This window comes from Pollicipes pollicipes, unplaced genomic scaffold, assembly GCF_011947565.3.
Source record: "Pollicipes pollicipes isolate AB1234 unplaced genomic scaffold, Ppol_2.1 Scaffold_2555;HRSCAF=2994_pilon_pilon_pilon, whole genome shotgun sequence".
Lineage (NCBI taxonomy): Eukaryota > Metazoa > Arthropoda > Thecostraca > Pollicipedomorpha > Pollicipedidae > Pollicipes > Pollicipes pollicipes.
The window spans coordinates 41,274,555-41,291,458 of NW_023596136.1; the positions used below are offsets into that span (position 1 = coordinate 41,274,555).

General features: G+C 52.3%; 2 protein-coding genes and 1 long non-coding RNA gene across 6 annotated transcripts; 2 read left to right on the forward strand and 1 right to left on the reverse strand.

Annotated features, from left to right (window-relative positions):
* Positions 1–3,107: 3,107 nt before the first annotated feature.
* On the reverse strand, positions 3,108–6,350 carry mRpL11 (mitochondrial ribosomal protein L11). Of its 4 annotated transcripts, none has more exons than XM_037229542.1 (5): positions 6,152–6,350; positions 5,258–5,396; positions 4,165–4,354; positions 3,693–3,835; positions 3,108–3,339 (listed from the first exon to the last, which is right to left on the reverse strand). In XM_037229542.1, exons 2-5 carry the CDS (start codon positions 5,390–5,392, stop codon positions 3,217–3,219), a joined length of 591 nt encoding a protein of 196 aa, XP_037085437.1. In that variant the 5' UTR covers positions 5,393–5,396; positions 6,152–6,350; the 3' UTR covers positions 3,108–3,216. The 4 variants fall into 4 exon arrangements, with proteins under 4 accessions (XP_037085437.1, XP_037085454.1, XP_037085445.1 ...); XM_037229559.1 differs by having other exon boundaries at positions 6,147–6,350; XM_037229550.1 differs by having other exon boundaries at positions 6,125–6,350.
* A 4,919-nt stretch (positions 6,351–11,269) lies between these two features.
* Positions 11,270–14,252, forward strand: LOC119101327 (protein angel homolog 2). The gene is made up of 4 exons (XM_037224636.1): positions 11,270–11,276; positions 12,374–12,531; positions 13,456–13,736; positions 14,036–14,252. The coding sequence occupies exons 1-4, from the start codon at positions 11,270–11,272 to the stop codon at positions 14,250–14,252; spliced, it is 663 nt and encodes a 220-aa protein (XP_037080531.1).
* A 741-nt stretch (positions 14,253–14,993) lies between these two features.
* On the forward strand, positions 14,994–16,604 carry LOC119105986 (uncharacterized). The gene is made up of 2 exons (XR_005095087.1): positions 14,994–15,147; positions 15,993–16,604. It is a non-coding gene; the product is annotated as an uncharacterized LOC119105986 (long non-coding RNA).
* The last annotated feature ends 300 nt before the right edge of the window (positions 16,605–16,904 follow it).

The window sequence follows — 16,904 nt, forward strand, 5'->3', positions numbered from 1 at the left end:
AGTTTTTCATTCATTTGGGTTAGGCGTGAGGCTTTAACCTCCTAGGTTTTGCTCCAGTTTTCAAGGTCTGGGAAAAATTGGCCCAAACCTGGGAAAACTTGCTTTTTCATATTATTAGGGCAGGTTATGCCGCCTCCGTGGTCTTGGGGAAAGATGCTGGACTCGTAATCCAGCGGCACTGGGTACGAGTCCCAGAGTGGGCGCATTGTTTGACCCGACTGAAAAGGAAAGGCCAGCTGGCAACTGGCCAACGAGGTTCAACCCAGGCCCGAGGCGGCCGTGTCGCAGCATTGTGCGGCACGTAAAACCCTCCGCATCCCTGTCTGGCGAAAGGGCGGAGGCAAAATTAGCTGTTGAACTGGACGGCACGCTTGGGTAGTGGGTTCGGGGTACACGCAATAAGCTATGCTTAGCAGGTACTCTGAATCCGAATTCACCCTTACAAACCATTCGGAATAGATTTATAAAAAGGTTAATTCATTTTTTACTGTTCATCCCCTCCCCCGACTTACTTTGTGAAACTACGCCCCTTGAACCTGCAGTTATATACATATATATAGAGATCATGCAGGGGTGTATTCAAGGGAAATATTTTTGACCCATGTTCGGCTGGAGGAAGCGGTAGCCCAGTACCTGACTAACGGGAAGGCTTGATGTCGGGACCGTAAAATGGCCCAGTTAGCTGACGCGCTACTTCGGCCGTTTTGCCGCGCGGCGATGATTGATGCGACGTGCAAATCATCGCCGCAAAAGACTGGAATGGATTCCGGCCGGGAGCCCGTGAACGACTAAATGTCAACATCACGGATGCCTTAATAAACCGAACTATATCTACAACCCATTCAGGCGCTTTTTTTAAAGGCGCATCGAAAAATTACTCCGCCCCCCCCCCCCACCCCCATTAATGTTCATGCTGTAATGATGACATCAAAAACAAAGGAAGATATGGAAAATCGAAAGAAAGAAAGAAACATGCGACTGTGGTATATTCCCTGCAAGAAATCCCCTGCCCCTACGGCACTCTAAGGGTGTTTTCTGACCAGAAATCTGTTGAGAAACTTGGGTCCCCGTCGCAATGCAAAATACTGCACATGCACTTGATTGTATTCATATGATACGGCGCCCCTCAGCGGTATTACTTCACAGGCAAAATCGTTTGCATGAGATTGGCGTGCTCTAGCCAGACTACCGGGTACGTATGAAATAGATTGCAAGCAATCGTCAAGTTTCCAATTAGACGGCCTAGCTCGCTGACTACCAGCAAAATAACCAGTTGCCTGCTGAGCTATTCAGGCCGCGGGCTGGTGGCGGTGTTCTCGGCATCTATGTCACGCGAAGCGTTTGCTATAGGTTGGGAGGCCGTGAGATAGGTCACGCCGAGGAAAACAACTTGGGGATTAGCATTTCTAGGGATTTAAAGGTTGAAGAGCAATGTGGGGCCGCTAGAAGCAAGGCACTTCCAATGCAACGAGTTAAACACAGGAATGTCATTACAAGAGAAGGAATGTCGTCAAAAACATGTACTCCGCCCATGTCTTTGCATATGTACTTTGCCTATGTGGGACCGCACCTAGAGTATCGTGCACAGGCTTGGTCCCCGTGCATCCAAAAAGATATGCATGGGCTGGAAGGAGAACAGTGAAAACCAAGTAGGATGACACATGTGATTGACGACATAAATTATAACGATAGGTTTAAAACCTTGGGGTTATGTTAACTGAAACATTATAGACTTGGTGGAGATAGACGGAGATCTTCGAGATTACGAATGGGATAGACAAGGAATATCTACATGAAGCTCGGGAAATCAGGCCGAGACTTGGAGGAAACCAGTTTCATTTAGCAGAAGGTATGAGAAGAACTATGTAGAGACGTCATTAATTCAAAGGGTGGTGAGTCATGGAAATGAGGTGTCAATCGAAATTGTAGGAAGTCCCTTTTTGGCAATATTTAAGAATCGTTTGGACAGATTACATCGGTTCGAAAACTTTATTTATAGCCCAGTTCAGGCAGACCGAGTGGCAAGATAAGTTTCGGCGTGTGGAACCCGAGGAAAGCCGACTTCGATGGGCCCTTGTGGTTCTTTGTTGGCCATATGTCTTTATGTCTGTACGTCCAGCAAAACATCTGCCACAAATAATCACATGCTAGGTTTGAGTACTAAAACCAAAAAGGAAAGCCCTCTTCAAACGAAAATTCAATACTCCTGGGCGGCAGCCATCGCGTTCGTAGTCGAGACATTCGCATCGCACATCATTGACAGCCTGTCCGCGCACTGCCTCAGCGCTGACATGAGAAGATCTCGCTCAGTTTTCTGCGCAACTGATTCCCAGTGAGAAGTTGCTTGAAGATCAGCCACGGAATTGCGTTCTATGGTGACTAACGGCCCACTGCGGCCTCTGTCGCATAAGTGCTGGTGATCTGCGTGTAGGGGCGCGCCGACGTGGCAGGTTATCTTGCGCTCATAACTTAAGTTAGGAAGCGCTGTCTAACTAAACGAGACTAGTTAGTGACGCCCTGTACAGGAAATACAACTACTTAGAATAACCAAAGCATGAAAATATCACCCTAGATTCAACCACCCCACTTATCAACATCATGTCGGATAACCCTCAACAGGGGATTTAAAGCAAGCACCTATATCAAGTAATAGACAGCGCAGGGAAAAACACAAGCGGGCGTCGGAGAACCGTAGCATCGTGGAAAAAAACACCAGCCGCACAGTTGCGTACAATAACTACTGCATACGCGGCCCTGCAAAAACGCCAAACATGAGTGCTCCGACTGTTCAGTGTTGTTCCTGCACGTACATGCCATAACGCGCACTAAAAGACAGATCTGGGCTGCTTTTCGCCCGCGTTTGGCACATTCACACGTTTGAAGCCGGTCTGCGTCGCAGTCTATTTCTTGGGCTCAGGCGCAATAAACATATTTTACGGGCGCTCTCTCGTGGCTTACCGTTTCGAAGATGGGGACAAGCACACCTATCATTTACAGGACACACGGGATATTTCCCAGCCTTGCGCATCGCGTGCACATGGCTACGGCCCGCGCTCGCAAAACTCACCCGAGCCAACCCCTTACGACGCACATCAAAGCACAATACGTCACAGAGCACTAGTGTATTCGCCAAAACAAACACGCTTCTCAAACTGACACGTTCCCCACTCGCACCCACTCCGCTACCGGCACGACACCAATCACTGCCCGCCGCGCTCACTTAGTCCGAAGGAGCTTCGCCTCGCGCACGGCGGCCAGGGCCTCGTCCTGGGCATTCATCTCCTCCTCGCGCTGCGCCAGGAACTCGCCGTACTCGACTGGATCGAGGTCACGCACCACCTGACCGCAAGCAGGCCACCGGTCACGGGCCCGGACGACATAGCGCAGGTCAGGGCATGTCAGACAAAGGCACAGTGACCTCCCGGGAATGCGACGAATGGGCTTGCGGCATCAGACCTGCACGGTGCACGTGTATGTTTATTTGATGCCCGCATAAGCTTCGAGAAAAGCTCGGCATCTTAACAACTGAAACCAGACTGACCGCATCTTAACATCCAGTCTAGAACGTCAAGATTATCCTTATTCCACAATCACGACATAAAGGTGGACACATTTACGCACCGGTGAATGCACAGAAGTTGGTGGTAAGAAGATTATAGCAATTTGAAAAGAAACAAATCATAAAAAGCTACCTGTATGCCACAGCTTCGTGCGGTGCGGATTACCATCTCGCAAATTTCCTTCAGATCCACCTCTTGGAGAGGCGGGTCTGCCGATTTGATTTTGGCGATCTCGTATATGTGCTTGAGCGTCACTTTCCCCGCAACATCATGCCCTGTGGATTCGGACCACTAGTAAACTGCAGCATTGGATGCAGCGGAGAGAGCAGGGGCTGGACGATCACCCATCACCGTGGCCATAACGCGATACCCAGACCCAGGCCCGGCCTCTCCGCATGGACCCGTGAACGACGAACCCACCAGCCAAGGAAAGCTGCCCGTTAATTCCCACCACACCGATAATGATCGCCACCCACTGGCTTGCCTGCTCAATATCTTTCAAACTTGACCGACCCGCAAACTGGCAGCCGGCAGTGAACGGCCGGTCCGGGCCGGCTGGCCGGGCCTGATCCGGGGCTCAGACGTGTCCCGGCGCGACGCTGACCTGCTTTCGTCGCGCCGCGTCGCGCGCCGGCCGCCTGCTTCAGGAAGTAGGTGGTTGGCGGCTGGTGGATCACCAGCTCGTAGCTCCGGTCTGCGCGCACCGATATCCGGCATGGCAGTGGGATGCCCGCCTGGATGTCTTTGGTCCGCTCGTTGAAGTCCTTGCAGAACGCGGCGATGTTGATGCCGCGCTGGGGGAACGCACTGGTGATGGCGGTGCCGGCCCTCATTTCGCCGGACGAGCCCAACTCGTGTCACACCGCTCATGCCCTTCAATGCATATCCCGGACGGTTAGCCACATTATAATAATATTCTGCATGACCAAATGTCAAGCTCTTCTGCATGATGCATGCAATTTTGGAGGTCCTATGCCACCAGCACACTATGACCTCATCTTATCAAGGGTTTGCACAGCAAATTGAGTGGAAAATCGATGCCAGGCACCAAAACCTTGGACTTCCATACACTATGGCTTACTGCCTATTAACAGCAGGGCTGATAGTGCTAGCACTGATTTCAAAATGTTCTTTTAGCTGTAGTTAACATGCAAGGCAACCATTCTGCTTCAAATTCTCTCTAGGACACCAGGTATGAAACCAGCACAGGCTTACATACCCTCTTCTCCACCTGGTGTGGTGGTTACTCCTTACCAATTTTGAGCACTCTGCAGCATGGCATGTAGGAATGACCACTGCTGAATCAATGCCTGGTGCACAACAGCAAATGTTCAGCAACTGGCAGTGCAGTTTTGCTGTTTTTGTTTCAAAACTGCTGTTGCATGTTTCACTTAGTTTTGAAAATTCCCATGGAGGAGACATAATGGAACTCACAGCAAGACTACTTTTAGCACTCAGAGATGTGACGTTACCCGAGGTCATCTCATGACAGTCCCTGGCTGTGACCAAATACTACCTTGCCTTAACAATCTTTGACCACCATAAATGACCCAGCATGTCAAGTACATCAATGTAGGCATGAACAAAGAAGCAATCTCTGTCTATGAGAGATAGAGATTCCCATGCTCAAACATCTGTCTATGAGAGATAGAGGTCCACATGCTCAAACATGATAAGGTGTGCTAAACCAAACCCACCTGACCAAGCTGTGGACCCAGTGGAGGTCCTGCCACTGCACCCTGTGCCTTGATGTCAGTCCGCAGAGTGGGACCATGGACAACCTTTTCCACAGCTTTCTTGACATTTTTTAACCTGTTAGCAACCTTGGACATAGTTCTGTGGAGGATGAGAAGATAAATTGAAGATGACAAGAGAGCAAACAAATCAGAAGCCATGAGGTTTTGATGATGATTTTGGATCTAAGGGCATGCCAACATAAGAGGTCACCCTGCAACCAAAGCCATGATGTTTTATCAATGCTAAAAAGACAATATCATTTCTAGTTTAATTCCTATTAATGTCAATGAGTATGTATGTAATATTAATCTTATGCCTCAGGTTTGTGATGGCCCAAGGTAAAAAAGCTCAAGTTTATAATCTCTCACACAATTGCAGCCTAGTGGACAACTTCTTTTGAGGATGCGAAAGTGAACAGCTCAATGATGGAAATGGGCAGGCTGAGCAGGCCCAACCAGCACAACTGGCATGTAACCTGGTGGGAGCAAGGGGTGAAAATGGTGAGTGCCTGGTAGATAATTTATGGGTGATCCCTCACAGTTCCTTGGACAGAGGCCATTTCTGTGAAAATGATTTTAGAGTGACCCCTTGTCATCCAGTAGAATGGAAAGGAGATCGGCAAAAAGTATACGTTAACTAGAACTAGGTTGAGGGGCCGAGCCGAAAAAGCCATTTAATCATGCTAGCTCGTTTTGTTTCGCGACTAGCCTTTTTCTGCACAAAACGCTAAAGTGACGGGTTTCCCGCCGCAGTTGACCCAATTCCTCCTCAGACCAAACTAGCCTTGGACCACACTTCATAGAAAAATACCAGCCAGCACAACTCACTCAACCGGCTCGTCAAACACACCCCACCTTTCGCACGTTAGTACATTCCTATTAAAACTCGACAGTCAACACACGTGTTTCCCTGCGCAAAATTTTGTGGATCAAAGCACAAACATACCATAACTAATCAAAGAGGAGCTAACAACTATTTCACAACTCAAGTTTTCTTTTCCATTTTGATTGGCCCACAACAAGTCCACAGCTAGGAACACTGATCATTGAAAGAAGGCGAACGAAGGCCAAGAGGGCTTCACAATTGCCTCTACTCGCGTTATGATGATTTCTGTTACATGCCAAACACTTCGTGCTATACCACGGTGAGAGCTTAATGCTATGAATATGTCATTGTATAAGCTTGTTGCCTTCCAAAGTAAGGGATGAGTTACCAGGATTGGAGAGGTTATGTATTGCTTAGGTTTGGTTTGGGTAAAGCTCCACGTGTGCAGAGCAAAACAACAGAAAGGTGGAAACTGACCAAATTTGAGGTGTTCCATATTCAAGCAGTTCTTGCAATAGGCTGCACCCCTCTCTCTACCGATATACTTCAGAATGCTGGTACTTAAGATTGGTGAGGGTGTTACTAATATTGGAATGATGTGAGCGTACTGTAGTAAATGATTAAGATAGACAAGCCACAAGTCTGGTAAAGAAAGAAACTTGTTCAGTCCATTTTTAAATAAAAGTTATGTACCCTACATTCTGGAGCAGTATTCTGCACTGCATTGAGCATTTTCAGATAGTTATCTAGAGCAGTGTCATTTAATGGTGGGTATTGCAGGATTTTTGTGTATGTGTGTATTGTAATTATTCATATGGTCAGGTGTTCATATGATTGATGCTTGTCTCAACTGGTGTCTTGTGTCTAAAAGTGATGTTCTCTTTCCCAAAAATATCCAGCCTTATCCAAACATTGTTGTAAACATGTGGATCTCCCCCTCCCCCTAAAAAATGCCTAAAATTGTGCATGCTCAGCATGTGTCCATAATATCTGCACAATCATTAAGTCAGGGGTGCACACAGACTAATAAAGGGGCAAACACCCCCTCCCATTAGGACCTGAGTGATCTTTCAGGATCCCAGTCCCAGTTTGTTTAGGAGTGATTATCAAGGACCTAAAGGATTGGTGAGGATCTGAAACATGATAGGCCACTGCACTGTTCCAGGCCACACAGTGCCTATCACTGTTTAAAACCAACCTCATCTAATAGTGGGGCAGAATTACATGCAATTTGAGGGACCATCCCCTGAGCCTTAGCCAGCTCAAGGATCCACTTGCCAGGTATGAGATGGGTACCCAGTTGAGGTTCCCCCTTATGGAATTTTCTGGGCCCACTCTAGCAGGTATTTGCAGGCTGCCTCAACAGGCTGCACAACAAGCTGGTTAATGCGAGGATGCAGGATAAGGCAAAAAAGAAGAGAACTTGGTTGGATGTCAAGTACAAGTCCTGTTTTGTGCCACGTAATGCAAGAATTTGGGTATCCTTACTAGTTGTGATGGAAATAAAGGCTTGCAATCAAATAGCTTAAGGTAGCATCACATGATTATGTGGATGCAAGAAGGCAATTTAAACTTACTGATAAATATGCAAGAACAAATGAGAAGGGGTCGAAACACAGGCAGGTGACACTATTTGATTCAGCACCGCGACTGCCATATCACCATGGCAGCCATAGCCACCTCTGGGGTGATTGAAGTGCTACAAGTGAGTGTTAGGGTGGAAATTTCTCATGGCTGGATTGGCAGTATCTCAGCGTCATACAAATACTCCACAACTTATTGTGTTAATGATGTATAGAGGCGTACACTTACAAAACATGTTTTTTGTGTTCTCTAGAGCATTCTTCTCCACTTAAAAGTATCCTGAAAGTTATAAAGTGGGCTTATTTTAGCTGAAAACGCTCGATTTCAGAAAAATGTGACTTGACCTGGCATAGTGGGTTGAATTGTTTACCTTGCAAGGTAAAACCTATAACTAATCGTGAGACCTCGGGAAGATCAATCAAATAGTATTTTCCACTTAACTCTGTCTCTCTTAGTTTGGATATGGCAGGGGGCATTGGCATTGCCCCCTGTTTGTCTGTGCTGTGAAAAACGGCGAACCAGGGCGAGGGTCGATCCGTTTCCGTCACTGGCGCAATTTTGCAAAATGAGCTGGGGTCTGAAATTCGGAAACAGCGCAACCTTTTCTCAGAATATGCCAACAGACAGGTTTCTCCCTGGATTTGGTTCACTTTCTGCCCAAGGCTGCTGGGCTCGAGGTTATGATGGGCGGGGGACCAATCTCTCCCCCTCCAACTGAGAAGGAAGTTTTTTGTTGTTTTTTCGTTTAAATTTGATCCGAGCCCTTTTAATGGATGGATTTCTGGGATCAGCGCTCACGCTAAGCAGTGCTTGTTGTGTGAGCCCTGACCTCTACGATCCGATCGTGCAATTCCAGGCAACGGCAGAATTCAGTGGCGAAAGATCAACGTGCCGCAATGTTCGGCACGGTCCGTCGTGCCCTCTGACGTCAACTGACCTTTAGCGCGAGGGCAAATAGCGAGCGCTGTGGGGCGACTCGAACCCACCCTGCCGCGGGTGGGCGGATCGGAAGGCAGGCGCTCTAACCAACTGAGCCACCGGGACGGACGCATCTTTAGTTCATCTTTAGCTTAGTAGATGTTACATCTTTGGCTTCCGTCATTGATTTGAAAGTCACGCTGATCAAACGTACCCCCGGGGTAGCTCTATACGCACGATTCGCAACACGCATTGCTGCGTAGAGCGCCCAAAGGTGTGTCTTTCAGATGTGAGATCGCCTTTGTCCGCCCGTTGGCTGCCGCCAAGTGCTAACCCCTGGACGGACATCACATGTGCCATGGAGACTGCAACCCTGCAAACTGTCTGTTGTTTTTTATAGCTTTTTAGGCTTGCGAGCACGCATGCTCAAAAGCGTTATTTAATATTTCACCATGCTGGTCTGAAGTAAGGATGATCATCCAGGGGAACATTGTTTGGCCATGTCAAAAAATTTTTGACCTTTTTCGATCTGAAATCTATGTGCAGTCCACGGAATCCTCAATATCTATGAAGCACCCCGAAAAATTCCGGCAAAGCCCTTGAGTGGTATCGTTTTAGAAGTAGCCTACCGATCCATTGTTAACTGAATAGTGCTGGCTGGATGGAGTTATTTGACGTTTGGGTTCTCCAGTTCATTTATTGACATCACATTACAAATAAATTGCGTCTTCCATTGGTTTTTGGCTACCGTTTCAATTAAAGGGGGTGTTCCACATTTCGAGGAGGTTTTGGACTGAACTAATCGCCTTGAAGATTAATCGCTGCAGTTCACAGCCCTGCCCTTCCGAAGACCTAAATCGCTCTAGTTTCTGCGCTTCACGCCCTCGAAGATGGGGGACTGCAAGGTCACCCAGGCATCCATGACGCCATAATAACGTCATTCAAATTCTGCTATTCCATTAGCCATGCGGTGATTAAGGCCAGTAACAATATAATTGTTGGGTCATTCATTTTTGGCGTTCATGAGCACACTTTGTTGATATAACAGCCGTCAATGGACTCAGTGAATGTTGCGCCAGGTACGATGACTAAATCAAGCTTTGACGTCTTGGGGAGCGTATTAGTATAACAGAGAAATTGTGTTATCTAGAGCAGTTTTTCCATTTCAAGGCATATCAGTATTTATAAATTAGCTTATGTCATCATGTCTGATGCTTGCTTTGATATCATCAAGTGTGGGATATTCCCTTACAGGAAGGTAAAAGCATGAATGGGATGGAGAAAATCGCAAGATCACGCTCCTCGAAATAGAGTGGGCGAAATCCGCTGATTTCGTGGATCTAATCATCAGCAGGGGCCCTTTGTCAAAACCCTGTCCCCGTACCCCACACCCCATTCTTATCCATTGTCTGGATGCGGCCTTTCCTAGAATGCAGTGAGATCGCCAGTTGCTGCTTATGCTCTTAAATGGTGCTGGCATCACACTCTTCTACAGTGTACTTTTTATGGTAACCATTACCTTCTGGCGATTCAAGCTTGAAAAGCATGTTGGAGCCGGAGTCTTCGCAATCACAGCGTATCGCGACAACACCATGCTATTCTTTCTTCTCTCTCTGTCCATTACGCACAGGTACCTGATGTCGGTCCCGTACACATTTTCAGGTAGCCTGCTAGGTGCACGGTGTGGACACCACCGGTGACCAGCCAGTGCATGTGGACTACTGTCCAGCTCCTGCTCACCACCGTCCGTCCCGGAGCGGGCTCTGCGCGCCGTCTGCCTCGCCCGGCATGCTTCTGGCCGCCCGCCGCGCGCGCGGGCAGTGACCGGCGCCCGGCGGTCATGTCCGCGTGCCGCGGTGGGGCGCCGCTGGCGCAGGAGAGCCGGCCCGAGCGGGCGGCCGCTCCAGAGGAGCCGGGCGCGGGCCCTGGGCTGGCGGCCCCGCCGGCGGGCGGCGGACCCGACGCCCCTGAGCCGGCCAGGCGGCTGGAGCTCCGGCCGCTGGGTCGGCACAGCCCCAAGCGGAAAAGTGAGGCGTCCGCTGACCGTGGGAAGGTGGATGGTGGTGAAGATGGTGCTGGCCAAACATCCGGGAATGGCGTAAAGAAGGGGAAGTTTGGCTCGCGTGAAAAACCAAGGGAAAACACAGGTATCAACTCTGAATGAATCACGGGGTTGAACCATGAAAGCACAAGCACTCTATGTATGTATCTATGTTATATCTATGTATATCTATGTATGTATCTATGTTATATCTATGTATATCTATGTATGTATCTATGTATCTATGTTAACTGTGTATCATGGTTACATGGCTGTTTAGTATTTTAATGATAAAACATGTAGCACATGTTATGTCACTCCTCATGTCACGGATCACCTTGGCACCTCAATTCTTGATTCAGTGGTTTTACATTCAGGGTCATCGACTATTTTGATATGGAGGATCCAGGCTGCACCATAAAACAGAACTTAGGCGAATATGCGAGGGTGGCAATAACACATCATGTTTCGAGCTTTACATAGGTACATATGATAGGAGGGATGCCTTTAATGTGGATTCAGACTGGAAACCAGTGGTGGTCTTTTGAGTCCTGTCATTTGGTTAAACCATCATCAATAGCGGCATGTTTGAGACCTTTCTAGTATGGATGGTAACCATTCCCCTCGGTTCCAGTGTCGGCAGAAGAAATGCTGGAGAAGATTCGAGTATGGGAAGCAGTACCTTTGAAGCCAAATGCGAGGTCCACTGAAGGTGACCAATATGTACAATTTGTTGCCAGCCCACCATCTATGCCTGGGTTGTGTGGTGTTTAATGTTTTAACTTTTGACTGTTCACTAAATGTGGAAGATTCCCACTCATAGTCACTAAGTAGTCATTTTAGCAGTGTTTAATGCAAACGATCCCCATCAGTTGGATTTCAATGAGTCTGTGTCATGCCAATAATTGCTCCTGTTGTGGTTTCCCTAAGTATTTGGATGCCAGTCCACCACTGACAGCTTCTGTTGCATGCTCAGATAGGTCAACCATTCCATTTGTGTGCCTCAAGGTGCCTCTGATTTCCTTTTGGCTTGATATGCTGCCTAAGTATACAGCATGGACGTGAACTTGAGAGGCCTCAAAAACTAATTTCCAATGTTATTTAGGCTTGGGCAAAAAACTACTGCTGTGTCGCGATGCTCGTCTTCAGGCACATATTGATGATGTCTTGACACTGTCTCGATCGCGTCCCCAATGAGCCATACGTGATGTGTGTGCGGTTGCTGTCGGGTGTATGCGGTTGCTGTCGGGTGTGTGCGGTTGCTGTCGGGTGTGTGCGATTGCTGTCGGGTGTGTGCGGTTGCTATCGGGCGCGGCTGCTGTCGAGTGCGTGTGGCTGCTGTCGGGTTTGCGATCGCTGTCGGATGTATGCGGTTGCTGTCGGGTGTGTGCGGTTGCTGTCGGGTGTGTGCGGTTGCTGTCGGGTGTGTGCGGTTGCCGTCGGGTGTGTGCGGTTGCTATCGGGCGCGGCTGCTGTCGAGTGCGTGTGGCTGCTGTCGGGTTTGCGATCGCTGTCGGGTGTGTGCGGTTGCCGTCGGGTGTGTGCGGTTGCCGTCGGGTGTGTGCGGTTGCGGTTGGGTGTGTGCGGTTGCCGTCGGGTGTGTGCGGTTGCCGTCGGGTGTGTGCGGTTGCCGTCGGGTGTGTGCGGTTGCTGTCGGGTGTGTGCGGTTGCCGTCGGGTGTCTGACCGCCGGCTGTCCGCCTCCGCAGGCGCCGGCCTCGACTTCACCATGGTGTCGTACAACGTGCTGTCGCAGCACCTGCTGGGCTCGATGCGGGACCTGTACGAGGGCTCCGACCCGCTCCACACCGCCTGGGAGACGCGCGGGCCCCGGCTCTGGCGCCAGGTGGTCCGGCTGAAGCCGGACGTGAGTTAGGTCTTCGCTGTGTCGTATGGGACGCAGTAAGACCTCCGCTGTGTTGTGTGGGTAGATGTTGGCTGCGTCTCGGGTGTGTTTTGTGGGGGCGGATGGGAGCGGGACCTCCGCTTTGTCGTATGGGACGGAGCAAGACGTCCGCAGTGTTGTGTGGGTAGATGTCGGCTGAGTCTCTGCCGTGTTGTGTGTGTGGGGGGGGGGGAGGGGAATGGGAGCGGGACCTACGCTTTGTCGTGTGGGATGGAGTAAGATCTTCATTGTGTTGTGTGGGGTGGATGTTGGCTGGGTTACGTGAGGTGGATATGAGCTGGGTCTGCTATGTTGTGTGGGGCGGATCTTAGCTGAGTCTCCGCTGTGTTGTCGGGGGGGGGGGGGGATGTTGGCTGAGTCTACTCTGTTTTGTGTGGGGCGGATGTTAACTGGGTCTGCTATGTTGTGTGGGGCGGATCTTAGCTGAGTCTCCGCTGTGTTGTGTGGTGCGGATATTAGCTGAGTATCGGATGTGTTGTGTGGGGCGGATATTAGCTGATTCTCCGCTGTGTTGTGTAGGGAGATGTTAGCTGAGTCTCCGCTGCGTTGTGTGTGGATGTCTTTTGGATGCCTTTGGAAGGGTGCTTTTTGACGACCGTAGTGCGGGGTTGCATCCAATGTGCTAAATTGCCTGTTGCACAGTTGTTTGGTTTATTGGGACATTTGTTGTGTTCTGTCACTCAGGTGGCTTCTACCATTTCAGATTATCTGCCTGCAAGAAGTGGAAGAAGGAGACATTGATGCATTCTGGATACCTCGTTGTAGAGAGGAAGGTTAGCACATTTCTCCCCTATGCTCACCAGCCCTGCGCACAATGCCTGCTTTCGTTTTTTGTGTCGACTGAGGGCTCTCATGCTCGGCACGTTATTTTTCTACCTGCCTCAGACATGTCACGTGATTCAGCTGCCACCCAACGGCATCGGCCGTCGGCCGGTCGGCCGGCACGTGGCGGACCATGCGGAGGGCGGTCTCAACACCCTCCGGTGCTTTGACGCAGGACTCCAAATTCTGTACAAGCGCCGCACGGGCCCGGACAAGAAGGACGGCTGCGCGCTGCTGTACCGCGAGGCCCGCTTTGAGCTGTGCGAGGAGGCGACCGTCGAGTACCTGCAGCGCGACTGCCCGTCGCTCGACAGAGACAATGTCGGCATCGTGGCCAGGCTTAGGTGCGTTTTACGAGCGATGGATGGCGCCAGGAGGCGCGAGAGGGCTTTGGTTTTTCTTGAGTACGTGGTTGTTGGCTATTGACTGAGCGTTTTATAACTGGTGTGGCCATCACTAGCGCCACATGCATTGTTGGACCATGTTTCGGCCTACACTCCCCCTGCAGTGCGTGACCAGCTGTCGTGGCTGGCCTGGCATTAGCTCCTGACCTCCCTTTGCCCCGACCTTCGCACACCCCGTGCCCCGGCGTGAGTGACCTGACCTGACCTCACCTCGGGTGTAAACTCGCCGCTTTCCCCAGGAGCGACCGAGGCGACCTGGTGGTGGCCTGCACGCACCTGCTCTACAACCCGCGGCGTCACGATGTCAAGCTGGCGCAGGTGGCGCTGCTGCTGGCCGAGGTGGACCGGCTGGCCTGGTGCGGGCGCACCGAGCGCCACCTGCCCGTCCTGCTGGCCGGCGACTTCAACCTGGAGCCCTTCTCGCCCGTGAGTGGGCGGCGCCGGGTGCTGGGCTGAAACCTGCTGACCGGGATGGAAGCGTCCTGCCCAGAGGCGCATGAGGCGACCAGCGGGGAGAGCGGGCCAGGCATGAGGCGACCAGCGGGGAGAGCGGGCCAGGCGATGAGGACCTGGCGCTCATTGCTGGACGGTTCTAGAGCTATCTGGAGGGGGGGGGGGGAGTCCAGCGGGTGATGCGTCACCCGCCGGCCAAGTCTGTCGTCACTACCCAGGCGGGCAGGATGGTCTGGCTCATGTGCAGGCCTGTGTGGAACCCGCGCTCAGTACACCACGTATGTGCCTGTTCCGGCAACGTATACCATCGTACGTACGCATGTGCGTCGTGCTATCCCAACACCATAGTATGTCTCCTCGCCGATCCAGACCACGCCACGATTCATGGAGGGCGTAGGTATGACGCCACCCCATCAGCACGCCGCGCCGGTATTGAATTCCGTCCGTCGGCCTACCCCGACCTTGCATAACGCCGCCGCCGCCGCCGCCGCCAGGTGTACGACTTCCTGCGGCACGGCTGGCTGCAGTACGGCGGCATGTCGCGACGCCAGCTGACGCCGTTCGGCGGCGGCGAGCGCTTGCTGGGCCCGCTGCTGCCGGCGCGGCTCGGCGTCAGCGCCCTCTGCCAGCACGCGGCCGTGCAGGCGCGCCGCCGCTACCGGCCGCGCGAGAGCGAGCCCGACCGGCGGCGCGCCGAGCGCGGCCTGGTGGCGCTGGCGCACAGCGAGCGCACGGCTCCGCTGCCGCCGCTGCCGCTGCACCAGCTGGTGAGCGAGGCGCAGGGCTGCCTGGGCCACGCGCTGCGCCTGCGCTCGGCGTACCCGCACGGCTCGCCACGCGTCACCGGCGTCACCACCAAGCAGGGGCGCTGGACCACAGTCGACTATATATTTCACAGGTGAGGCAGAAGGGTAGGGGGAGAGGAGTTACTGCTGGTGATGGTTGCAACGTGCTTGCGCTGGGCCGGTGTTGGTGACGTGGGAGGCGCGCCTTTTGGGTGGTTCTGTGGGTCTTAACGGGGACTTGGTGAGAGTGTACAGACGCCTTTGCAGAGTGTCGTGATGTCCTGTGCCCGTCCGTCGTGTCAATCTCATGTCTCTCCGTCTCTTCCAAGCTTTATTTTCGTTGTTCACGCACGCGCTCTGTTACGTAACATGCCTGTTGTGCGTGCCGTGATAGGACGGCGAGCTGCTATGGGCCCTCGGCTTTGCGAAGTCTGGCCCGACCGGCGCAGGCCACAGGAGCTATCACTGGTACTGGCCGGAAGTGTGAAATGGAAGGGGTGGTTGCACCTGGTGCGCGTCGTCGTGTCCTGCAGCATGTTTGGAAAAAAGTGGAGTCCCTGGCAGCAAAACTGTGATGCGCTTGGACCACCGTTCGTTTCCTTGGAGCGGGCCGGTGCGGGTGCTGTCTGTGTCGTTTTCTGTGTGAGGTGATCTCACCGTTTTCACACGAGGTGGTGCGGGCCTGTGTGTACGCGGATCGCACCGTAGGATCTGAGTGGTGTACTGGGTGTCGCCAACTACAGTGCCCCGTTGTGGCGCCACCACCGTGTGCCGTCCGTCTTCACCCCCGCCTGTCTGTGTTTGTAACTCGACAGCGCCACTGCGGTGTACCGTCTGTTCTCATCCTAGCCTGGCTGTGGTTGTAACTCTCGACTGTGCCGCAGCGTGGCGCCACTGCCGCGTTCCGTCCGTTCTTATCCTAGCCTGGCTGTGGTTGTAACTCTCGACTGTGCTGCAGCGTGGCGCCACTGCCAGGCGCCTCGGGTCTGCGGCTGCTCTCGCGCCTGGCGCTGCCTACGGCCAGCCTCTGCCAGCAGCTGCGGCCGTATCCCAGCGAGGCGCTGCCCTCCGACCACCTGCCGCTGGCCGTCCAGTTCCGGCTGTGCCCACCCGCTACCTGGTGGTCCGACCCCACCAGCTGACCGGGCCCGGGCGCCGGCCAACACCGGTAGTCTGGAGCGGCCGCTGGCTGGAGGCTGTGGCCTGTAGTTAACGCAGGGGGATGGGACTGAGACGTGCAGGGGGATGGGACTGTCCGCCGACCCAGGTTTCAGACGAAGTCGGCGGTAGCATCCACGCCCGCTCCGCCGCGCTGGATGGTGCAGGAGCAGGCGAGCAGATTGCCTCTGGCTGGTGCTGCCACGCGCACCGGAGCGAGAATGGGCCGCCCGGCCGACGCGTGTCGGATGGCCGTGGTGGAGACGTGGCTGCGTGATGCAGCCGCGCCCTGGTACAAACGCTCGGTCCCGACGTTCGTGGATTGAGTGTGTTGCCAAATGACAAACTGCTGGCACGTCGCTGTGCGGCGTGTCGCTTGGCGTGCGCTCATTAATACATAACTTACGGCGCGTCCACTGAGGATTCGGATTTGTTGCATCGAGCAGATACCGCGCGTAGATACATGGTATCTACCATGTATTTAGGCACCTAGCCTGTCAATTGCTGTGGGCATTTTTAAGGCTAAAATATTGAGATAACGGGCGCTATATTGTCTCGGGGTAGCCGAATGTCAAGAGTCAGATACAGAGGCGATGGCCCACAGCGGCTTGCGGTCAATCGATGTCTGGAATAGTCATTATGGTGCTCTGTAAAGGTGCGCAGTCGGGTGTGTCATCAGTAACAAAACCAAGTGAGGCAAATAAATTATTTG